Source organism: Pholcus phalangioides, unplaced genomic scaffold (genome assembly GCF_987345545.1).
Source record: "Pholcus phalangioides strain wild (caught in Gottingen) unplaced genomic scaffold, Ppha-v1.0 ptg000013l_1, whole genome shotgun sequence".
In the NCBI taxonomy this organism is placed as follows: Eukaryota; Metazoa; Arthropoda; class Arachnida; order Araneae; family Pholcidae; genus Pholcus; species Pholcus phalangioides.
The window spans coordinates 23,215,617-23,239,930 of record NW_028301606.1 but is presented as its reverse complement, the minus strand read 5'-3'; the positions used below and the strand labels follow the sequence as shown (position 1 = coordinate 23,239,930).

Genomic DNA, 24,314 nt, shown 5'->3' with positions numbered 1-24,314 from the left:
TTATGGTGTAGGAATTATGTACAAAATTTTTGCTACAGAACACACAAACTTTCAGTCTGCTGAGAGCTCATTGCAGAACAACGCAAAGCAATCTGTTTTGGGAAAGAACAGCACATGAAATTTGCCACAAAATATTTTTGAAATGGTGAAAAATATTTGAAGATAGACAAATTCTATGTATCATTGTATTGATATGTGATTAATATAGAATTTTTGGTTATAAATGAGACAGTATTTTCTGATATCAATGCATAGTATAATCTATACAGCAGCAGTTCTCAAACTACTTTTTCCACCCGTGGCACCCCCCCCCCCTTTTTCCCTAATCAGCATTTATTGATGGCTCCCAGAGCAATTTAACTATGAATCTCTTTAGAAAACCATTTTGTCTGGGCTCTTGCTTTGTGGTGCCCCTGACAAAGGTTGATGGTACACAGTTTGAGAACCCCTGCTATACAGTATTAACAAGTTTCAAGCTCATGAATCAGTGACAATGTTAAAATTCCTCAAAAAAATTTGCATAAAAATTTTTTTAAAGTCAATTACAATTTTTGGTAATACAGTATTTTTATATTTTGTATAGGGAAGTATTGAAGAGAAAATCTTTCAACGGCAAATCACAAAGCAGGGTCTGTCTGGTGCCATCATTGATACAACAAATAGTGCTTCAAAGTTACAGTTTTCAGTTGATGAACTGAAGGTAGTTTTCATTTTATTTAACAGTTTTATTAGTCTAGAGTAGCATTTTTCAAACCACGGCCTGTGAAAATTGTACAGGTAATCGCATGTAGACTTAAAAATTTAATTGCAATTGAATAAAAATTATATTCAATTATATGTCACAAGTAAGATGTATCATAATTATATGTCACAAGTAAGATGTATCATAATTATATGTCACAAGTAAGATGTATCATAATTATATGTCACAAGTAAGATGTATCATAATTATATGTCACAAGCAAGATGTATCATAATTATATGTTCAAGTAATATTCATATAGGTTCAGATAAATAGGTTAGACCCACAATGGTGCGAGTTAAGCTGGGTTATCCTAGGAGCAAGTTTTCTGCAGTGCATGCAGCTTGAAAATGCTAATTGGTCAAAATACCTGAATTTCAGGTTTTTTACCAACCAGCGTTTTCACGCTGCTCCAGGCACTGAAATTCTACTCCTAGGAATACCTGGCTTTAATGGTCTGTCACTTTATTAGACAGTTCACTGATCCTTGGGTTCACAAAAGATTGGTAACAGTGTAAAGTGATAATTATTCTAATTGTGCTAAATTTTTTTAAATTGCAAATGAAACTCTTTTAATAATTATCAGTATAAAAATTTAAAGTTTAATTTTTTGCTTAAATATCAATAAAAAAGAGTATCAATGCCTCCTTTTCTCTTGAATGGAACAATGCCATCCCAATTGCGTTGATGGGGAAGGCATTTGAAAATTTCAATTCACAGGCTTTATGCTGTATTTTAGCAGCAAGATTTTTTGTAAGAACAGTGATGTAGTTAGAAAAAATTATCAGTGTATACGTAAATGATGTAGATTTTGTAACTTTAGAACTTATTCATTGATGTTCTAATGTTTGTTTTTAACTATATTTTCCAACTTTTTACCTCACCTATCTTCCCTTTTCTTTTAATGTTTTTTTCTTGTACATTATAGTCTCTGTGGAGCTTTGCAGGAGAGTTCACCCCTCCTGTTGTTTCCAACTTTGAGGCGTGAATGGGAGCTGATCTCCCCTTTAAAAAGTCTCGCTACAGAGAGCAATAGGCCTATACCAGTACAATTATTCAATCATTGCACTTCATTCATCATAAAAAAAAATTTATGGCAGCACTACACATAACAAGCCTTACAGAGTAACGAACTTCATGTTAGGTTCACAACACGTACACTCCAACATGTACCAATTTGTTAGAGATTCTGCAGAGGAATGTGGATGAGGTGTGTGTTTGGTTTAGTTTGTAGTAGTAGGAGAGGTCACCCTGCCATCTTCACTCATTTCCTCTGTCCATCCTGACTCTCATTGGATTTTTTTAAATTTGCTTTAAATTTCAGGACCTGTTTACATTTAAGAAAGTTGAAATGTGTCTAACCCACAACTCCATCCAGTGCAACTGTCTAGAACAAGGACTTTTAACAGAACAAGATGAACACAATATAAGCTCGACACCTCATCACCTTAAGGTAAGTTATTGGCCATTTTTTAAGTTCTCAATAAGTACAGGATAAAAACTATAGGAGGCTTGTATTTCTCAAATGTGCTAACCACAAGAGAAAGAGTCAAACCACATAATCATTAGCCAATGAAGGTTTCATGCAAAGCCTTTTGATGAAGAATTTGTCCTTCTCCACTTCAGGTGTACACACAATATTGGAAGTAACGAACAAAATTTTCAGCTATTATAATTTTTTGCATTGTTAAGCTATCAAAATGAACAAAGTGTAAAATGTAAAGAGGAGGAAGAATAAAAGTTTCAAGCAATTAGGTCCCAAGGGTTCAAAAATTCAAAGGATAAGAGTTGACCCATTACCTGTTTGAAATGGTGCTTCGGTAATTCATACATAGCTTTAAATATACAGACTAATGGATATCTTATAACAGATATATATATATCTGTTATATATATATATATATATATATATATACCAGGGTTGTTTGGTTTAAACCATGGTTTAAACCTTGGTTTTAACCAAGTGGTGTTTTTAAAAAAACCACTTTGGTTTTTTTCAAAAAATCAAATAAAAGCTGCCTAAATATCATTTTTTTCCCTTGAAAAATATCATAATGGTTCATTATTAGCAAAAGGTTTCATTTTTACCACATTTTATATCCTTGGGGTACATTCTGATGGTATATCTTTAAATGCATAAGATTTTATAAGTGGTTTTTTTCAAAAAGTCTCATAAAAGTGGGCAGAATATTGAATATATATATATTCAATCGGTTTTTTTTATACTTTCACACACACACTGTTAAGCCCAGTTAATCAAGGTTCTACTGTATAGTAATAACAGATTTATGAAAAATAATCAGCTATATACAAGGTGATTATGATTTAAGTTTTGATTCCAAAACTATACAATAAGTACTGATCAGAATGATTTGAAAATTTGCATGGATACTCCTGAAGCAATGGAAGTTTCTTTCGCAAAAGAAAAAAGTACAAAATGTGCAAGTAGATGATGCTGTACTTGGCCCGCAGTATAATCTATTTTGTGCAACCACATCATTTCAGCACTTCCACAGCATCAGTGGGTGGATAGAACTTCTATCAAGATGCACATTGCAATACCAGCAAAGCAGCTGCTGAAGACCCATTTTGACAGGATGCACCTTAACCCTTGCAACTTCTGGCTGTGGGGGTACCTCAAAATGCTATAAACAGTGGTCAGATTGCAAACTTTGGTGAATTGCAATCTCCAGCACATTCCCTATATGTTAGAAGTTCCTCAGGAATATTAATGGGATGGGAAAGGGCGCGCGCTTGGCCGAATTGCAAGCACATCCACATTATGACCATGGCATACTCCGATTCTGTTGTCGAACAAGAATTTTTGTGCTTTCAACCTCATAGCCAGAACACGCGGTGGACAACATATTTAACATTTTTTAAGTAAGTTGTAGTTATTTGTTCAATTACTTCATTTTTTGTGATGTTTCCATGAATTATGAAATCGTGAATGCTATAATTAAGGTATCATTTTGCCATGACTGGCTATCGTTTCCATTCTGCGAGCAAATTTCCCACGTGTTGGATGATGTCATTAATTTTAAATTTTTAAGTATTTTTTCCCCTTTATCAAATAAAATTGAATTTTTTCAGGAATATTCATGTCAATTTGCAAGTCATTCTGACAATCGTTCTTTTTTACAGTGTTTTGAAATCAGAACCTTAGTTATAATCACCCTGTATATCGTAAATCATTGTTAATTAATCTGCATTATTTATGCTTCATTAAATACATTATATTCACCTAATTTTTATTACTTTTTGCAAAATAGCTTCCTAATTAAGTTTCCTGAAAGTAACTGGAGAAAAACCTTTATATACTATATGGTTAATAATAACATTAAAAGAAGTTTCAAACACACAGTAATCCATTGAGTTAAGCAAAAAATAATTAAATTGCAAAAGTTGGTTTTTGTTAAAATGTAATAAATATTTATTGATTTAATTAGCATGGGAATGGTGTTAATTACATTAATAAACATTTTATTTTAGTTAATTATTGGAAGTGGGAGTGATTTTTCAGAAATTTCATTGTTTTTAATGTTGATACTATTTAAAACAAAAAAACCAGTTTAAACCAAAAAAACCTGGTTTAAACCAAAAAAACCCAGTTTTTTGGTTTTTTTACCAACCCTGATATATACACACACAGACATATATCTATGCATGTCGACCATTCCGAAATTCCACCACTGGGCAAATCAAACAAGTTTACTTTACACTCAGAAGCCAAAATAATTGTCCATCATTTTGAACTTCTCGTCACTCAAATCTCCTTATGCAAGTATCATAATGAATTAATCCTATCAAAACTACAGTATTTCTTTGCTTATTTGCCACATGAAAGTAGGTGGCACAGTCCGAATAAAAACATCAATTCAAAAAATTTCTCAACATAAACTCCACATCTGCATAATCACTGTTTCCTCATATTCTATTAATAAATGTTTGTTAGAAGATGTTAGCTAATGTTTGAAATCAATCTTTACAGTTGAAATGCTGTTAAATAGTTGACAGATATATCATAATTATCATGGTAAATTTCTCGAAGATTGGGCTTTTCAAAACAAAAATTAATGTAGACACTACATGAGTGTAAGTGCTGCAGCAGAGAGGCCAAGAAATATGGTATAGGCTAATGAATAAAGTACTCAAGAAACACGTTTGTTTTCTCAAGCATGGAAGTTAGATACGTTTGCAAATTTAGTTAAATTTGTTTGGAGGTTTTAGTTCTTGCTGTTATTTTGAATCTCTTACTTTTTGTTTCACATCATTCAGAATACCAACATGGCTGAACTCTTCAAATGGAAACATATTGCAGGTCCTGTTTCAAAAGATTTAATCCCAGTAAGTTCACCTTTTTTGATCTAATCAAATCATGTAAATGAATGTATAAGATTCTATAACTCATGTTACTGAACAAATTCAAACTCTAAATATTTCATACACATTCAATTCACACTATTTTCATTACTTTATTTTTGACACCAATTGAGTGTGAAATAAGGAAAGAAAATCAAGCTTGCTTGCTTGCTGCAAATATAAGGTGAAATGTAAACATTCTGAAAATACATCATAGTTACCACCATAGGTTAAAAATGGTCTAAAAAAAGTTTAAAAAAAAGTATTTTTTTTCCAGCTAAGCACCACAGAATGTCTGAAGCTGGGTGGCTTGTGAAATATTTGTGTGCTAGTGTCATTTAAGAATACTGTAGACATGATAGCACTTCTGATAGCAACTGAGGTAAAGACAGCAGAGTGTCAAGAGCCATTGATAAGAGAGATGAATGATATCTGTAAAGGCATGTGAGGGTGAACCAATCTGCTACAGTTGCACAGTTTTCTGTCCAAATGAACTAAGAATTACCCGACTTAGCCAAAGTATCAGTATAGCAACCCTGCTGTGTATTATGCGCCGAAGCAGATGGATAGTCACTGCACCCATACAACATTGTGTTTTTTGTTTAATTATTGAATTTAGAGTTAAAAATTTAATGATGATTTAGAAGTGAGATGAATCAAAATTATTTTTAACCAATTTTAGGCCGAGAATCATGGAATTGTTTATATGTTCAATTAGTATATAACTGTGAATATATATATATAAACTGAAGGGCCAAAAAAAACTGGTACAGGCATGCGTATGCAAATAAAGAGATATGGAACCAATCAGAGTATGGCGGTGCGGTCGGCAACGCCTATATAACACAACAAGTGTCTGGCGTAGTTCTTAGATCGGTTACTGCTGCTACAATGGCAGGTTATCGAGATTTAAGTGAGTTTGAACGTGGTGTTATAGTCGGCGCACGAGAGATGGGACATAGCATCTCCGAGCTAGCGATGAAATTTGGATTTTCATGTACGACCATTTCACGAGTGTACCGTGAATATCGGGAATCCGGTAAAAAATTAAATCTACGACATTGCTGCAGCCGGAAAAAGATCATGCAAGAATGGGACCAACGACTACTGACGAGAATCATTAAATGTGACAGACGTGCAACCCTTCCGCAAATAGGCTGCAGATTTCAATGCTGGGCCATCAACAAGTGTCAGCGTGCGAACCATTCAACGAAACATCATCTATATGGGCTTTCGGAGCCGAAGGCCCATTCATGTACCCTTGATGACTGCACGACACAAAGCTTTACGCCTCGCCTGGGCCCAGCAACACGACATTGGACTGTTGAGGACTGGAAACACGTTGCCTGGTCTGACGAGTCTGGGTTCCAATTGCTTTGAGCTGATGGACGTGTACGGGTATGGAGACAACCTCATGAATCCATGGACCCTACATGTCAACAGGGGACTGTTCAAGCTGGTGGAGGCTCTGTGATGGTATGGGGCGTGTGCAGTTGGGATGATATGGGACCCCTGATACGTCTAGATATGGCTCTGACAGGTGACAGGTACGTAAGCATCCTGTCTGATCACCTGCACCCATTCATGTCCATTCCGACGGACTTGGACAATTTCAGCAGGACAATGCGACACCCCACACGTCCAGAATTGCTACAAATGGCTCCAGGAACACCCTTCTGACTTTAGACACTTCCACTGACCACTTAAATCCCCAGACATCAACATTATTGAACATATCTGGGATGCCTTGCAACGTGCTGTTCAGAAGAGATCTCCACCCCCTCTTACTCCTACGGATTTATGGACAGCCCTGCAGGATTCATGGTGTCAATTACCTCCAGCACTACTTCAGACATTAGTCGAGTCCATGCCACGTCGTGTTGCGGCACTTCTGCGTGCTCGCGGGGGCCCTACACGATATTAGGCAGGTGCACCAGTTTTTTTGGCTCTTCAGTGTATATATATATTTATGCAATCAAAATAACCATTTTGTGTTTTTATTTTGTTTCTCACAGATTGAATCGTATTTAGCCGACTGTGAAGACATAACATTTCTCTTCATGAACAAAGTGAATTTCAGTGTAAAAGCGTAATTTCATGTCTTTCTGTAAATATGTTATATTTACTTGTGTGGCATAACTTATATTTATTCTTTATGCGCACATATGTTAATTACATGGAAAAACCACATGCATCGGAAAATGTCACGCCACAATATTCACAATAAATAATGAATGTGGTAATCCTCTTATTCACAGGTAATAAACATCATGAGGTGAAAAGACAGTGATTGAAAAAATATTTTCTTTCCCTTTATCCTTTTTTATACTCTTGGGGGGGGGGGGGAAGAAGTCCTTCACTTGTGCTCAGAATTGGAAGAAAGCCTTCTTGGAAAAAAATGTGTCACCTTTTGAAGGAGTGATTTTGTCTGTGCTTTTGGGGTAATTCAGATCAGTGATTCGATTACCTACCAAGGTAAGGGCTCACGATGAGTACTTTTGCAAGTAAAATAATTTTGAGTTTAACTTAACTTTCTTTAATTTAGATTTTCGGCATATAATCCATACCGATTATCAAGTGATAAAACAAGACACAAGCATATCTTAAGGTTTAAAAACAAAGGATCCAATAAACATCATAATATTGAAAGAAAATTTTTAATGTAAATCATTTTCATCAAATAATAAATGTGATACAAAAAAAAAAGTTCCTACTTGATACAAAAATAAGCATAAATGCTTAAAAAAAGAAACATTTCATTTTTATGACTAGACACCACAGATAGTTTTTTAACAATCACAAATGACAATCTTTAAGATTACTGCTTCCATATCATCACTTAAAAAAATCAATTTCAAAATTATATGACACATATTCTTAATGCCATAAGGAACATTTACACTGGTCTTCTGGGTACTTTATATTATGGCACAAAAAATGAATATAATAACATAAATAAATTAATGATAATGATTTAATTTTTTCATTCTTTGAGAAATAATCAGGAGTAAAATACTTAAATATCTTTATTATTTGAATTTTTAAATCTGTTTTGAAAAATATGTATCTTATAAATGCATAGAAGCATGATAATTTGTTGTATGAACTACTACTACTTAACCGTACATGCACCTCGCATACATTCCTCTACAGAATTTCTAACGAATCGGCACATGCCGGGATGTGTTTTCTGAGTGTGTGGGGCCCTAACGTATTTATGTTGTTGAGTAGCGCTTGTTTCGTGTTCATACTGCCATCTGTTGCATGATCTTCTACATATACTGTAAATGAATAATGTAGTTGTACACTTTATAATATGCAAATAAAACATTTTTAATGAAAGATGTTTTGGAATGGTCAGCATTTTTTGATATACAAACTACTAATCATGTTTTAGAAAAACCATACAATATAAAAAAGGTAAAAAATTAAATGCCAACAATTAATGTTCAAAAACAATAAAAAGTATTTAAAACTTATGCATGCTGGGAATGAATAAATTTTTTTAAGCTCTAAAAAATTAGTTCATAAGTTTTAATAAGAACTGTGACCAAAGACCAATTTTTGCTTATATAATATACAAGGTCATACGAGTGTAATTATTCTATATTAATAGCAAGAACAAAATAAAATATGTAAAAAAGGTAATAGGAACTACATAAGAGTTAAAAATGTATTGATACTTCCAACTTATATATATATATATATATACACACACACACACACACACACAAAAAAAATCTTGTAGAAAGATCTAATGAATGTAACCATCATTCCTTTTAAAAGTTCAGCGACACTAAAAATCACACAATCTATGATTAGGAAATAAAAATCTGAATAGCCACCAGTATTGTGAGATTACCATCCGATTTCACTCGCAGCTTATAAAGATCACAAGAACCATTCATAATATGAAAAATATTATTCAGACTTGCCTCTGCAGTGGATAATACATGTATAATTTTCCAATGTTAATAGATGGGTTGTGTCTAGAGGGGAAAAAAGGAAGTTGATATTTCTATTTGTGCATATGATTTGGAAGAACAGAACAGCTGCTTTTTTGATTCTATGACAAAATTTGAATTAACTGTATTCAATGCAATGAAAATAAAATTTGAAAAACAATAAATCATAAAAAAAATAAGAGTTAAAACAATAACATAAAATAGAAACATTGTATCATAAGAAAAAATGTTCACGAAACATTAACTTCAGCGATATGCTTTTTTTTCTTTTGACTGGCTTGATAACATGCTCATTATTCATTTGGGCAAAGCTTGGAATCTTTATAATCAGAACCAGGTACAGTGAAAGCTTTATGAATCAGCTTGTAACGATATTGGCCTTGTTTTGGAAGATTCCCTTCTGGAGCGCGCAAAGCATGATCCTAAAATACCAGGAATAAAAAAAATAAGCAACACAATTTTGCTTGATATATGTGATTAAAAAATAACACTGCTAATTGGTTCTGAACTGAGAAATTAGGTTTAAGTCTACCATGACAAAATAATTTCATACCGGATAAAAGAAAAGCATCCTTGTAATTATAAATTGCTTGTTAACCCCTTGATGCTCAAGTGCCAATACAGTAGACGCTCGGTAACTCAACATGCATTATTCCCTTGGTTGGCCCAATACTAATTTCAATGACGGGGGAAACTCTCTAAGTCGACATGTGTTTGGCTAAGTCGACTACGATTTTTGTCCCTTTACTACGGACTGGTTTTTACAATTGCCTGTATGTTACCATTCTAAGAATTTTTTTATGTTGTCCATGGGTACTTTGATAATTCTTTGTTCTATATGATGGGTCCCTTTTTTGCGCTATGGGTGGGGGGGGGGATCATGCATGTGAAGAATGAATGTTTGAAGCCTCTAGGCCAGCCCATCATTTTAGTGGCGTTTCCAGGACAGGTCTTTCATTCTTTTCATGGCCAAAAGAAGTTAGGTGTGATCCCTATTGATGTTGAAATTGTCAACATCCAATAGGAATAAAAATCTTATCTATTGTGAGTTTTGATATTGTCTGTTGCTGAGAATGTTTTTGGAGGAACTCGGTTTTACGATTTCTTGGAAAAGGAATAAAAGAAAAAGAGCTAAATCCTGGTTAGATACTGAATATGTCATTTGGTTATCATTGTATCGACGGCCATGAAGGCAATGACTCCACGCGAACTTCAACTTTAAAATCAAATGTTGAAATTTTCGAAAAACTAGAATCGGGAAAACCTCAGAGTGAACTCGCAGAAGAATATGGAGTTGCACAGAACCCATTTCAACATTTGCTAAAAATGAGGGAAATTTTTTTCAGCATTTGAATCTTATGAACCAAGCAAAAAACGCATCAGAAATCAGAATTCAGTGATGTAGAGGAAGCAACTCTTTTGTGGTTCAAATCCCTCAATCTCACTCAATCCAATTATCAGGATCAATATAATTCAAGAGAAAGCAAAAGATTTCGCAAAAAGTCTCAATCAAGGAAATTAGGAATTATCCTAAGTATGAAAACTTTTTACAGAAAATTACAGACAAAAAATTTGTGAATTTGTGGATGTTAGAATGGACACAAAAATTTCTGTTTTAGATGCAGTTGAAATGATTGATTCTGCATGGAACTCAGGCACAGTGCCACGATTCCGAACTGCTTCCATCATGTTAGTTTTTGTTCTGAATCTTTGGAAAACGATTATTTCCCCGAAAATTCCTCGTAGATTTAAGTATGGAGAAAGCATAAATAGCACTATGGGTGACTGTATTGACTCTGATCTTGTAACTTAGGACTTTTAGCAGACGATGATATTCTAGAATCAATCACCTAAAGCAAGTGCTTCATGTTTCAAAGAAATAGAATCAGAAAGTTCAGATAAAGAAGTATCTGCACCATCTCTCCATGATGCACTAAAAACTCTAGATGTGTGATATGTCACTTCCTACGCAGTCAGGAAAAAGCAGAACAATCGCGGTATAAATTGAATAGTGTAGAAAAATTTTGTTTTCTCTTCGGAAAGAAAAACAAGCAAGTTTACTTGATTATTTTTCATGAGGTAAATTTTTTTTATACGTTTTGATTCTATTTTGAAACAACCCCGAATTAAAATTAATGAGAAGTAGCATTTTATTTAATACAATTGTTAGAATGTATATAATTACGTACATAAAAACGACCGCACAAAAATTTAGAGTGAAATCCTGCTAACGAGATATCCGCTTAAGGTGACATGTTTGTTGATACTTTTGGAGTGTTGAGTTACAGAGTCTACTGTAATTGGCTTTCTTTGTTTGAGCATGAGAGCAAAAAAAGTTAGGTTCAGAAACAACATATATCCATCTTATCTCCTTCAGTCTTACCGTTTCACATAGAAGTGCAATGCTTTTTTATTCAAACGCCATCAAACTGTTCAAAATACAGTTAATTTACAAGGAGACCTTCTTGAAGGAGTAGAATATCTGTTGAGAGGTTTCGTGAGCTAACCCCTTGGTGAGAGGGAATTCCTGTAGTAGCAATGCATTCTACTGTCATCTTGTCATTATTTTGGTGTACCTTCATGTGAAGCTCATCTCTTTTCATGGCTTACAATGAGTTATAAAAATAGCAAATGAAAAAGTGAACCAATATTTCTCTTCACTTCAATTCCTATACATTTTTTTAATTGAATAACTTTAATAATCATATTTTTTAAAGTGCCACACCATACATATATTTAAGTGTTTAAGAATTTTATATTAAGGTATGCTGTGCTTCTGCCAATAAGGGACATTTTTTTTAATGCACGTTCTTTTCTAAATTTATTTTTCAAAAATTTTAAGCAACAAAAACAATACTTTGATGCTAGTGTATGATTCTTTCCCTACTATCCACAAAACTACAAGGTGAAATAAAATATTTTTCTATGATAGAAAAGAGACATTTGTCATCAAACTAACCGATTGGATATCTTTAATTTCCAATTGTATGCTTATCTGTGAATCGGCAAGCCATCTGACAGATTTCAGATATTATTTAGAGAATTTTTCGCGAGTGAGATACTTACAATAATGCCTAATGTTAGATTTCTTCTAGAAATTATATTACTAATCAATTAGAAATACAAACCTTTATAAACTTTGTAACTGAGTCTCTATCAACATGATTCATCAAAAGTTTGCAACCCCAAGACACCAGTGATAAAGGCTGAAATAATTAACTAAGTTTCAATTTAAAAAACCAACGGTACCAAAAATCTCATTCATTTATTATTTGCAGAACAAAGTAATACACATTTTATCATAATTAACAGGATTTGACAATTAAAAAATATTTAGGCACCAGCCAATTTTCTTAAGAGCCAAGCATGCTTTCTTGCTTAAGAAAAAACTATTCTAAGTGATTTTTTTTTAAATTTTTTCTAGGACTTTATAACTCTTTCTCCATGTCAAGTCTCATTGCAATGGGTTGAAAATTTTGTGTTACTCTTAGCCCTTCAAATTTAGCAGTCATACTTAGAAAATCCTAGGCGCCAATACAGATTTTATAGTCACAGTGATGATCTGGTGCCTGAGATTTGTCAAGCCCTGATGATACTTTACAGACAAAAAAAAGCCAATGACTTGATAGATTTTGCGGTAATAATAACTTCAGGCACGCACGTCCAGATAATTTTAAAAAAGATCCTCTCATAACTCCGCCCAATCTCCTATAACTTTACTCAATTAAGTCAATTGAATCACAAAAAAATGTGCAAAAAGAACTTCAATTATTTGTGAGGGTACAGAGATCTACAAACATTACAATAATAAAGGTCTCAGACTAAACACAATTTGGCATTTTGTATTGTGTGTTATGAGGGAGAAAAAAAAAAGCTAAAGCATTTTGTCCAACCAAAGAAATAAATATTTTCAGTGACAGTAGATTCCACAACCAATGATTCCACCACACTTACTGGAATATTTGGTTACATTTTATAAACTAATAAATTACATTATAATCCCAATAAAAAATTTACATTCATCAATGTCAGTTAACTTTATCAAGCCAAAATCTTACTCGATCAACAGGGAGTGATTTATATGGCGTAATTATATGTTTCCTGATGCAGCTCTTCACTAAGATCTTCAGTCTTTTAACTTCTAGAGGCTCGGCGCATGGATGATACAGCATAACAATAGCACCATGCTGTTTATAAAAAAGAATTTACGTTACAAATAATTAAATTAAAAGCAATTAAATTAATTAAATTTCAGCTGAATGGTATTTAGAGTTAGAATTCATCAATCGTTGGGCATAAATTGAATTTATATTTTGTGTTGTGTGAAAATCTTTGGATGATAGAACATCATGTATTTTGGTTATTTTACTAAAAATTTATGGAATATATAAAACAATAGTAAGAAATTTAAATATACCTAAATACGATAAGATTTTTACACATTCAATCATTTCTCCAATTCGTTGGAGTTATGTAAAAAAAAAAAAAAACTGAAATTACATCTATAAGAAATTTTTGCAAATAAAAAAAGCAACATTCTCTACATATCCTTACTCATGAATTTTATGTAACAATTTTTGTTAGGGCATTGTATAATAATACTCGTGTTGTATTGTATATAAATTGTAATACTAATTTCCTTTAAAAAAATATATTTCAAGAATGGGAATGAAAACAAAGTAACACATTTTATTTTGCCTGATCTTTATTTTTTCATCACAATTCTATACCCTGACCTAATGAGGAGAAAAAAAAACCTAATAAAATTACCTCCAAGTTATGGAGCCAACGTTGAACTGGAACGAACTGATACTCGCCATAAATCGGCCAAAGTGGTCTATGATTACCACTGTAAAAAAAGAAGACATATGCATGTAGTTTTCATCAACATTTGGTAATTGACAGTTTAAATTCTTCACAAAACGGAAGGAATTATTTTTGTTGATTTCTGCCTATAAACTGTCACTTACTAAGTTGGAATAAGAGCATCATAATGAATTTTATCTTTCATACAGATATGTTTTGGCTATAAAAGAAAAAAAAATCAATTCAGATTGTGCGTGTGTGCAATGAAGCATAGCTACCAAATGTGAAAATAGCAGTTTTATACACAAAAATTATTAACATGAAAAATATGCCCAAGCCATTATTTAATGATTCAAACTGCGCCATATTTTAACGTGTATATGGAACCCCTTTTTGCATAAAAAATTTTGTCCCAAAAATAGGGGGGTTTCTTATACATGAATAGTGTTATAGATATTAATTCAATTCCTGGCAATTTATGATGAGAGCAACTCTGATGATGATAATCACCTAGCTGATTGTGTTGTATAAGATGAGAGTGAAGAGTAATTTACTGATTTCTATAATGAATAAAAATTTTCTTCTTTTAGCACTTCCTTAAAATTAAAAAAAATCTTTGAAAACTTTTCCAAAATTTTAAGCCCAAAAAATCAGGGGGTTGCTTATACACGTTAAAATATGATAATTGAATAAATTTATGAATTTTTATTTAGCAATATAAAAATATCTCTTTTTAACAATGCATTAAGTTAATATCACTAGCATTAAATGATGAAAGTACTGTCTTATGTCAGATGCTAATTAAAATTTGTTTGGTGCCTAATTAATTTTGACATGAACATTTCTAATTTTCTTAATACAGTTGAATATTTATTGTATTAAATTACTGAATAAAGCAGAGAAATTAATGCACATGCAAATCTATGATAATATTTTAATGATAATGAGAATTTTTCATGAAGTTACAACTGAAATTTTTTTATTATCCCATATCTTGTGTTGTGCAAGTTTAATGAGTAAATATATACTTACAAAATAACTCTCTGGAATGTCACATTCTTTAACAGCCTTTACACTCTAAAAAAGAATTTTAACAAATATCAAATGGTATAAATTTTTATTAATACCATTTCTTTCTTAACATACAAGGATTTTTTAATACATAATGAGAATTTCATTTTTTTTAAAATCAAATTTATTTTTGTAAAATCAGAATTGTCTTACAACTAATGTAACAGGAATCAGGCATGTTAATACAGTAAAAACCCTCTTAACGATCACCTTGTAGATGCAGTCATCCCTCTTTTACTGCCAAATAACAATTTCCTGGATCTATTTAAAGTATGTATTTCTAACCCCTGTTTAATGATCCCCCTTTTACAGACAGATTTTTTTTGTTCTGTCAGTGTCTGCAAAAGAGGCATTTCACTGTGTAGGTATCTTTTTGGCCATTCAATTTAATAAATAAAAGTATGAAAATGTCGCTCTTGAGTGGAAAACCAGCAACAAAAGTGGACATAACTCTCATTTTGTCTCCAACTAAAATGGATGTTATATGCATTGAGTACTACACAATGATAAAATTTTTGTTTCCAATTAAATATGTGTAATATTTGAGTTCCCGAATCTGTTTCTCTCTTTGGAGAGCCTTCCAAAGGGTGTGCCAGCTAGCATTTATTCACTCCTTTAATGGCAAACCACAAAAGATCAACTTCAGATAACCACCACTGTGTTGCCTGAGGGTATCAAATGTTTTCACTGGGATGCTTTGACTACCCAAGATGCCATTCAAAGATGAAGACACATAAAAGTCATCACAAGGAATGGTGAAAAATGGACCATTGAATGCAGTAAAAATTATGACTAAAAAACTATTGCCAGAAAAAACTGTCTTAATTTTTATTAGAAAAAAACCTTGTGTTTTTTCAAAACATACTATAGTTTCAATCATAATCATAGCAGGGCTGTCTAATGAGTATCACAGGTCCCAAGAAAAGTGATTTTTCTCAGGACCCTCCCCCCCCCCCCTGCTAGAAATGCTTGTTTACTAATTTGCATGCATTTACTGTGGAAAATTTTAACCAGATATCATTTTCACAAGGTCCCTTCTGCACTTGAGGTCCCGGGTGGGGCCCATGTATTAAGACATGACTAAATCATAGTTGAAGACTAGTGGAGTCACTATAAACATTCTAATTAATCAGGATTACAAATAAATCAGGTGAAAAAACCTTCACTGAAGTCACACATACCATAAATTTTATTGATTCATATTTAATATTACTTTTTTGTAAGCTTTTTTTTAATAATTCAGAAAATGTAATACCTTCATGATAGGAAAGGGATTCTTTGGATGAAAACATGAGTGATTCACTAGCGATCCATCCCAATCTACATCTAAATTATCCTATAAAAGACAGAATGAAAAAATTATTTATTTTTAAATGAATATTTTTTACAGCAGTCTCAATAAGTTTTCAAACATTATAACAAAATGATAAAATACATCACACGTATGAGAAAGTTAACACAGGATCGATAAAAGTTGTTAAAACAACATAATGGTTAAATGTACTTACAACAGCGTTGTCACAAGCATTGGAAGATACACCCATTTTGACTCCATGTACTGGATCTTTCAGTTCCGTTGGTAAAATCTGATTTTCAGTATGTGCACCTGATGAAATTCTTGGCAACAGCTCATCTAAAACCCTATGATCCCTACAAGAGATTGAAAATTCAAACACAGATTACACATTGAAATCCTGAATGCCTTAAAAATTTACCTGTGAATCAACATTAAATTTCATCAATCAACATGTCTCACAAGATGAATAAAGTTGAAAATCAATATTCTACCACTTTCAATCCACAATGTTTTAAATTGGAGTATTTTTATTTCAAGAATAATATTTTTATTTTAAAGGCTACTGATACCTTGCAGTCATAGTTTGCATAGAAAAAAGTCTGCATGTTGAGATTTATACTGAGAGTAGAAATTTTGAATACAGCCTCAAACAAGACCGAGAAAAGGATCGATCCTCTTTCACCAAAATGTAAGATGTAAATGACTGCTATAGAAGGAGTAATCAGCCCTCATCATCCTATTATTTATCCCCTGTTATATTTCTGGCTACGGCTGTATATTTTATTGGGATGTTTATAGTTAATTATATTCTCTTTCACGTTGACAGAAATCCTGCTCTCAGCCTGCAATTTAGTAACCACATTAAGAAAATTTTAGGCACCAATACTAATTTTTAAGGTGATCTGGCACCCAGGCTCCTGCTATACTAGTTTAAAATCTGAAAAGTGTAAAGCAAGAAAACAAATAAATGAAAAATACCTTGAGCGTGACAATCCAAAACATAACGAAATAAGAGTCAAACATAGAATTTTTCTTTCCATTATCTTCAAACCTGAAACAAAATAGCAATGCATAAATAAAAAATGCCAATGTATCAAAAGCATCATAATATATTGTACATTTGGAAAGTGAAGATATTGATTGAAGATTGTATCTAGGCAGAAAGGTTTTATTGCATACTTTAGCAAAACAATCTTTGATCACAATCCTTTACCTTGTGGCCTTTCATCCTTGCTACACCAGAATGTTTTGCATTGTTCTGCAACAAACCCTCGGCTGACTGGAAATGTTCTGTGGTGAAAATCCGCACAATAGTGTTTTCTTGCACTTTTTCTTAAAATACTTCCAGATTGTTCTGCAATAGCGTTAATTGTTCTGCGACGTACGTTGCAGATTTTGGCATATTCGGCTTCGGGGGCAGCAAGTGTTTATGATACTGGTCGTGGCTAGGAATCCAGCCAATTGCAAAGTGCACTGTCATACAATGTATATGGGAAAACTGGCTATACGAAGACATATCGATATTTTAGGAAAGGAAAATTCATCTCTACCCTCATGGGGACTCGAACCTTGGTCTCTCAAATGTATGCCGATATATATGCTCTAAGGAGGGAAATATTCTATCTGTTTTCATAGTTTAGTGGCAGAGAACTCAATCAGCATATGAGACACCAGAGTTGAAGTTTCTGTGAGGGCAGAGATTAATTTTACTTTCCTGAAACATCAATATTTCTTCATACAGCCAGTTTTCGGTATATGTTGTATCAACAACATAGAGGACATCTTTCTCTTATGCTATATCAAATACGAATGCCTTTTCACAAATATGAGTGCCTCTTCCTTCAAATCACATTGCCATGGGCAATCAACTACTGAGTGAGTTGTGCCATGTACGTGTGTACCTAACAGTTGGAAAGCACATCTAGTGCCATGAGTGAATTTTTAGTGCTGTAATCTACATTTGAAATTATAATGAATATTTGTTTCAGAAAACACATTCTTCTGATTGACATCCTAATTCCCAGCATCACAATTAATGAGATTATTATTTTATATGTGTTATGCTTATAATAATTAGCTGTTATGTTTGTACATATTTTTACTCTGCAAGGATAATGAGTCCCGATATTGCCATATGGTAATTCTCAAACTTTTGCCACTCCTTCGCTCTTGCCATCGTTTATCCGTAGGTTCCCAACATAGGCTAGAAAAGAACCACTTCAAAGCAATGAATGAGTGCAGATCAATATGCTCCAATAAGTCCTTGCCGCTTCCCTCAACAAAAAGGTTGGCAATGCATACTTTGAGAATTACTGCCATATGGTGATGTGTGTAAGTATGTAAATGACCAAAAGAATGACCTACAAAGTAAAGAAACCAGGTCAGTGAGCAACAAAAAAAGAGTAAACTAGAGTTTGTGCAAGAATATGAGTGACCAAAAGAGTGGCATACAGATAGCCTGGACATGGGAGTGACTTAGAGACACAGGCATATTTATAGGGGTAGAGAGTCAAGCGGGTTATAGCACAGAGCAGCGAATTGAAGGAATGAGTGGTAAGGAAAATTGGATTAGAATGGGATAAGAGCAGCAAAACTTGTGCAGCCTACCAGTGGGAAAACTATAAACCCACCCCTGACATCACCAGGTAGAGTGCACATGTGACAAGATTATTTTTTGAAGGGCTCAAATTTAAACAACATATGTGTGCTATTATATCTACCTTGACCCTAATCGGGGGGGGGGGGAGCAATAATACCTTCTTTGCGCAGGGCCTCTTAAGAGTGACAGCCGGGCCTTGACCCTGTTCCCTCCCACATTTCAATCGAACTATTTCAAACTGGAAACGAGATCTTATTCTTTCCTTTATACAGCAAGAGCGTCCGAGACAACACGGAAATATACGTATAATTATAAATTTACTCGCAATATGAAAATAGTGCAACATATGGATTATCTAGAAATAAAATCTTACGAGGGAATCCGATGCTGCAGCTGCTTCGCTAAGCACGAGTATATAAACACAATTAGAGAGCAACAAATTACTTTTCTTTTTATCTTAGCTCCAAGACGCTGATTTACGCTCTGGTGACACTCGGATCAAAACAAATATTGACATTTAAGTTATAATGTTTGTTTTGGACCACTGCAGATATCGTGGTCTTTACATAATGAAAATGTCGCTCAAAGCAGATGATAACTTGACATCCGTGACGTCACAAGAATGTTCGAAAGCGGTTTTTTTTTTTTTTTTGGTAGAAAGAAAAGAATAGTGGAAAAATATACAGGCCTATATAAAATACAGGGAAAGTCAGATAAAAAAAAACTTCACGTTTATCACGAGAAATTAAAGTTAAAATATGTGTAGAAAATGCAATGAAAAATTATTTGAGGGAAGAAAAAATAAATAATGGCATTTGATTGTTTTGTCATATCCAGGTCTCGTTCCTCATAAGTTCGTGCCCTCGGCAGAGATGAATTTTTGCCCCCCCCCCCCGTCTCATACATAATGTTCTTGGTTATTCATATAGTATTCTGAAGTTACGCTATGGCATTTGCTTGCTTTGATTCTTTAATTTACATTCAAGATTCAACAAGATGAGAACGTAAAGAAAGAACAAACTAAGCCTTTCTATTATATGTTAACTGGTGGGGATTCCGCCCCACCACCCAACAGCCTTTATTGGCCCACCACCCTCATAGGTGGAAATAAACCTGAAAGTTTGGGGGCATGATGATGATGATATCAATTCATATGTCAGTCGGTTTTCCTTTGACTCTGGGGGGGGGGGCATATCTTCACCCATGACCACCCTATTCGGCCCACTAGAGAAGAGAGAAAATGGCCACAGGCTTTTGCCGCTGCTTTTTTTTTTTCTATAGTTTTTCTCAATAGGCTTCGGTTTCTGACCCAAATAAAGTGACGGAAAGTTAAGATGAAGCTTAAAGCAAAAAGTGTTTTTGTCCTATTTTTTTAGACCTCGTTTGAGGAAACAAAGTGAATGGTTCGTCAGAAAAGGGGCATGGGGAGCAAAACATCCTATTTTCGGGCAAAGTTCATCATGGCTCCCCTTCCATTTGGTTTTCACTCTTGGTCCCCAGGACTGCAAGGGGCTATTTGACCCTAGGTTGAGAAACCCTGCTTTGTTGTATTCGTATCTTCCACGACTCCCTTGGTAAGTTCCATTGTGTTTCCCAAAGTGAGGTTTTATTTGTGAGTACGTTAAATCCCCCCAAAATAAAGGAGGTGGACGGGTGTAGGTCAATTGCCCTCACAATGAATCATTTAAGATAAAAATTAGTCATGGCGCATGCGATTGCCCTCACTCCGATTTAATAAAAAAACAGATCGTTTGCCTTCACCCCACCCTAATTTCTTAACATGGCAGGTAAACCCTATATCTAAATTATTTTAGCCAGATTATCATTACTCCGACGGCAAGTGAAATCGTTTTCATTCTCTTTTCCTATTACAGTTTATTATGCGACAGTATCGTAAAAGGCAGTGATCTGAACTAGATTCATCCGAAATTAATCATGGAAACATCGTTTTAACCGATATTTCATTGTATTCGATTATTTTATAAGTGGGCGTAACTTATCAAAATAGCATTCTGTAAACTTTTGAGAAATTATTTTTCGGAGAAAAGAAACGATAGAAAATGAAAAGATATCGCCAAAATTCATACGTGTGATATTGAAAAAAAAGTCATTTCACGTCAAAGATATAGATGATGCTGAAAAACAAACACGTTTCAAACTCTATCAAATTTCACTCTGGACCTACTCAATTGTATAATAAATTTCATCAAAACAATAACTTGCAATGCAAATTTTTCTAAAAAACGAGCTAAACGTATTGCTAAAATGTGCATCAATTCATAAATCAGTGTTATAAATCAACAGCAGATGACGCTAGTAAAATCTTTTTTTTCTATCTATGCGCATCAGCATATGTTTTTAATCGCTCTCGGTTTTCAACCAAATTGCACATGATTTTCATGTATGATTACTAGTTACTCAAATGATATTTTGTCTGAGAAATTTCAAAAGCCTTTCCTCCACCATCACCTACAATGATGAAAATCAGAATACAGAATGAGGGACAATCGATCTGTTGCGAGAGCATGTGATTCCTTGAATCGTGCTGTAGTTGCCAGCCGGACTGATATATTTTTTTTCCTCAAACCGAGCACAACTCGGGTCTATCGCCATGGGCATTTACTACCTATAGTGAGTTGTGCCGGAAATGTAAGTGTGTGTACCTAACAGTCTGATTGTGTATCTAGTGTTGTGTATGATTTTTCAGTGCTGCCATCTATATTTCAGAAGTAAAGTGTAATGTCTGAATACTTGTACTGTTAGTAGGACTATTGCCCTATGTGGCGAGACTTTTTGAAGGGGAGATCGGCTCGCATTTGTACCTCGAAGTTGGGAACCATAGAAAACCACGCGGTGTGTGTGTGTGTGTGTGTGTCAATTATTGTCAATCAGTTATTAAAACCGATGGTGCCGCCATCAGTTTTAATAACTATGAGTGAAGTGTAATGATTGAATAATTGTACCGTTGTAGGCCTGTTGCTCTCTGTGGCGAGGCTTAACGGGAAGATCAGCCCGCAAGGGGCGTGTATGCAGGTACCGCCTTTGGGGGAGGGGTACAAGGAACTTTATCAAGAGAAAAAAAAAATTTCTTGTTACCAACCTTAAAAAAAGCATTTTTGAAGAAATATTTCGTGAACTCGAAAGTTCGTAAATGGAAAAGACGTTTAAAGGAATAGTATATTTTTTTCGGGACCAGAAGATTTGTTCGTAAAAACAGGCAGTCCGTAAATGGCATGTTCTCAAAATCGAACGTCAAATGTATATTATATCACTTGGCCCCATCATATCCACAGAAACTGATTGAAATAATATACAAAAAGGCATTTTCTTTCGATATTTTAATTTTTTTTACAAAGATATTAAAAAAAATTAAAATTGTCGGCTTGAGGAGGGGATAAGAAGTTTGTACCCCTTCCTTCCCCCTGCCCTTTGTGTGGCCCACCAGTTAAAATTTCTTATAGAATGACCTGAAACAAACTCTAAAGGATTTGAGTTTAGGGTTGCATCAGAAAATATTTCCGTAGAAAATAAAAGTACATGTAATATAAGCGTTTATCTTGTTACAAGATTCAGCGTCGGCCACCCATCGTACAATCTCGCCCGACGAAGATATGAAAGAATATTTCAAGAGCCGCGTTACTTTTGTTGCGTTCGACTAGCATGCAAAATGTCACCTCTCAACTCTTAATGTCAACTCTCAAGTTGAAGCTACTCCAGTTAGATTTGAATATGCCCGTGTGAGGAGGCCCTTAAATCAGTAAGAGACCAGGTTGCATTGTATGTTCATTAACTATTGGGGGGTGGCTCAAACAGCCTCAACTTCCAGGTTCCGGTGATTATGAACTTAGTGGCAGGTGTTTCTAGCCAGTTAGGAGGCCTAGGAAAAATTACTTTGGTGAAAGGGCCTCTGATGCTCTTAAGACGGGAACGGCCCTGTCTTAAACTTAGTTCCGAACTGTTTTTCATAACTGCTGGATCTGAATCCGAACATTACAAACCAGAGATTAATGCATCAAGTCATCAGGAATGGGGGGTGACCAACACACACACACGCGCACGTCTGGAGTTATTTCTTTCGTTAATTCTGCATTTTTGTCAATTTCACCAATAATATATAACATTTTGGAATTTTTTCTTCCGTAATCTCTTTCGATTTTCACACATCCCTTTCTTTCTCTCTCACTCACGGTGGGACACAGACGTTTTTGGACCTCTTTTGCGAGCCATGATATACAATATTTTTCAGCGAGAAATTGGCATCACAAATGGCGTAATAATATTTCAGAATGAACAGAAATGCTGAAATATAAAGTAAAACTTCGATATAACGATACGCTGCTGGACAAGAAAAAATATCGTTGTAGAGGGATTATTTTATATCGAGAGGCAGCAGTTTACCACTATAGTACAGACATTTCCAAGCAAGACTAAAAATATCGTTATAGAGGTATTTATCGTTACATTCAGTATCGTTGTCGCGAGGTTTCGCTTAATATAAAAAATATGAACATGCACTAAAAATTCATGGAAATTTTTAAAATTGATTTATAATTCGAAATTGATTAACGAAATGCATAATTCAAGAATTAATGAAATAAATATATAATTCAAAGATTAATGAAAAATGATTGAAGATTTATGAAAAATGATTGAAGATTTATGAAAAATGATTAAAAATTTATTAAAAATTGTTGAAAATTTATTATAAATTATTGAAAGTTAATGAAAAATTATTGAAAATTGATGAAAAACTATTAAAAATGGTCGAAAGTTGATGAAAAATTATTGAAAATTGATGAAAAACTATTAAAAATGGTTGAAAGTTAATGAAAAATAATTGGAAATTTCTAAAAAATTGAAAATTAATGAAAGAAGTAAGTCCAAAATCAAGGACAGAAATAATTCCAGAATCAATGAAAATCTATAATTTCCGAAAATTCAGAATTTATTGGAAAAGAAATAATTTTAAGATTGATGAAAAATTTAATAATTTGAGACTTTTTTTTGATTTGAGGCTCTCGGCACCGGCCCTGTTGCCCCTTTTGTTAATAAATCCTGGACTGGTCGAAAAAGAGTCGAATCATGGACGGGTCGGGGCTGAAAACGTTAAGAATCCCTGGTTTAGAGAAAAGCTATTCTCTTGGCCGCCAGGAAAAGAAAGATGAAAGCAGAAAAAGAAAAATATTTAAATGGAGGAATAAACACACACACATAGAACGATGCTAAAAAAATAAAATAAAAATAAAAATTAAATAAAAAGTAAAATAAGAAAATTGAAGATGAACTGAGAAAATGAAGAAAAAATGCATGCAAAACAACAAAGAATACGAGCAAAATAGAAAGAAATACGCATGGGGATGTAAAGAGGAGTAATTATAGAAAAGAATAATATAAATTAGAAAAAAAAGATAACGAGAAATGTGTGTCTGTGTGAATAAATTTGCAGTTATAATTATCCTAATAAGAAGAACT

At 33.7% G+C, this 24,314-nt stretch overlaps 2 protein-coding genes across 3 annotated transcripts in view; one reads left to right on the top strand and one right to left on the bottom strand.

The window, feature by feature from the left end:
* Window positions 1-7,229, top strand: part of LOC149078799 (DNA repair and recombination protein RAD54B-like) — a 28,842-nt gene extending 21,613 nt beyond the window's left edge. For both annotated transcript variants that reach the window (XM_089240919.1, XM_089240918.1), the window contains exons 20-23: window positions 584-700; window positions 2,067-2,195; window positions 5,021-5,089; window positions 7,120-7,229. In XM_089240919.1, coding sequence (XP_089097045.1) covers window positions 584-700; window positions 2,067-2,195; window positions 5,021-5,089; window positions 7,120-7,197 — 393 coding nt within the window. In that variant the 3' untranslated portion in view covers window positions 7,198-7,229. The remainder of the gene's footprint in view (window positions 1-583; window positions 701-2,066; window positions 2,196-5,020; window positions 5,090-7,119) is intronic.
* A 932-nt stretch (window positions 7,230-8,161) lies between these two features.
* On the bottom strand, window positions 8,162-19,368 carry LOC149078798 (uncharacterized). Its single transcript, XM_089240920.1, has 10 exons — window positions 19,216-19,368; window positions 17,222-17,294; window positions 16,455-16,596; window positions 16,202-16,282; window positions 14,908-14,952; window positions 14,040-14,095; window positions 13,840-13,918; window positions 13,128-13,256; window positions 12,198-12,275; window positions 8,162-9,491 (listed from the first exon to the last, which is right to left on the bottom strand). Exons 2-10 carry the CDS (start codon window positions 17,281-17,283, stop codon window positions 9,363-9,365), a joined length of 801 nt encoding a protein of 266 aa, XP_089097046.1. The 5' UTR covers window positions 17,284-17,294; window positions 19,216-19,368; the 3' UTR covers window positions 8,162-9,362.
* Between the last annotated feature and the right edge of the window lie 4,946 nt (window positions 19,369-24,314).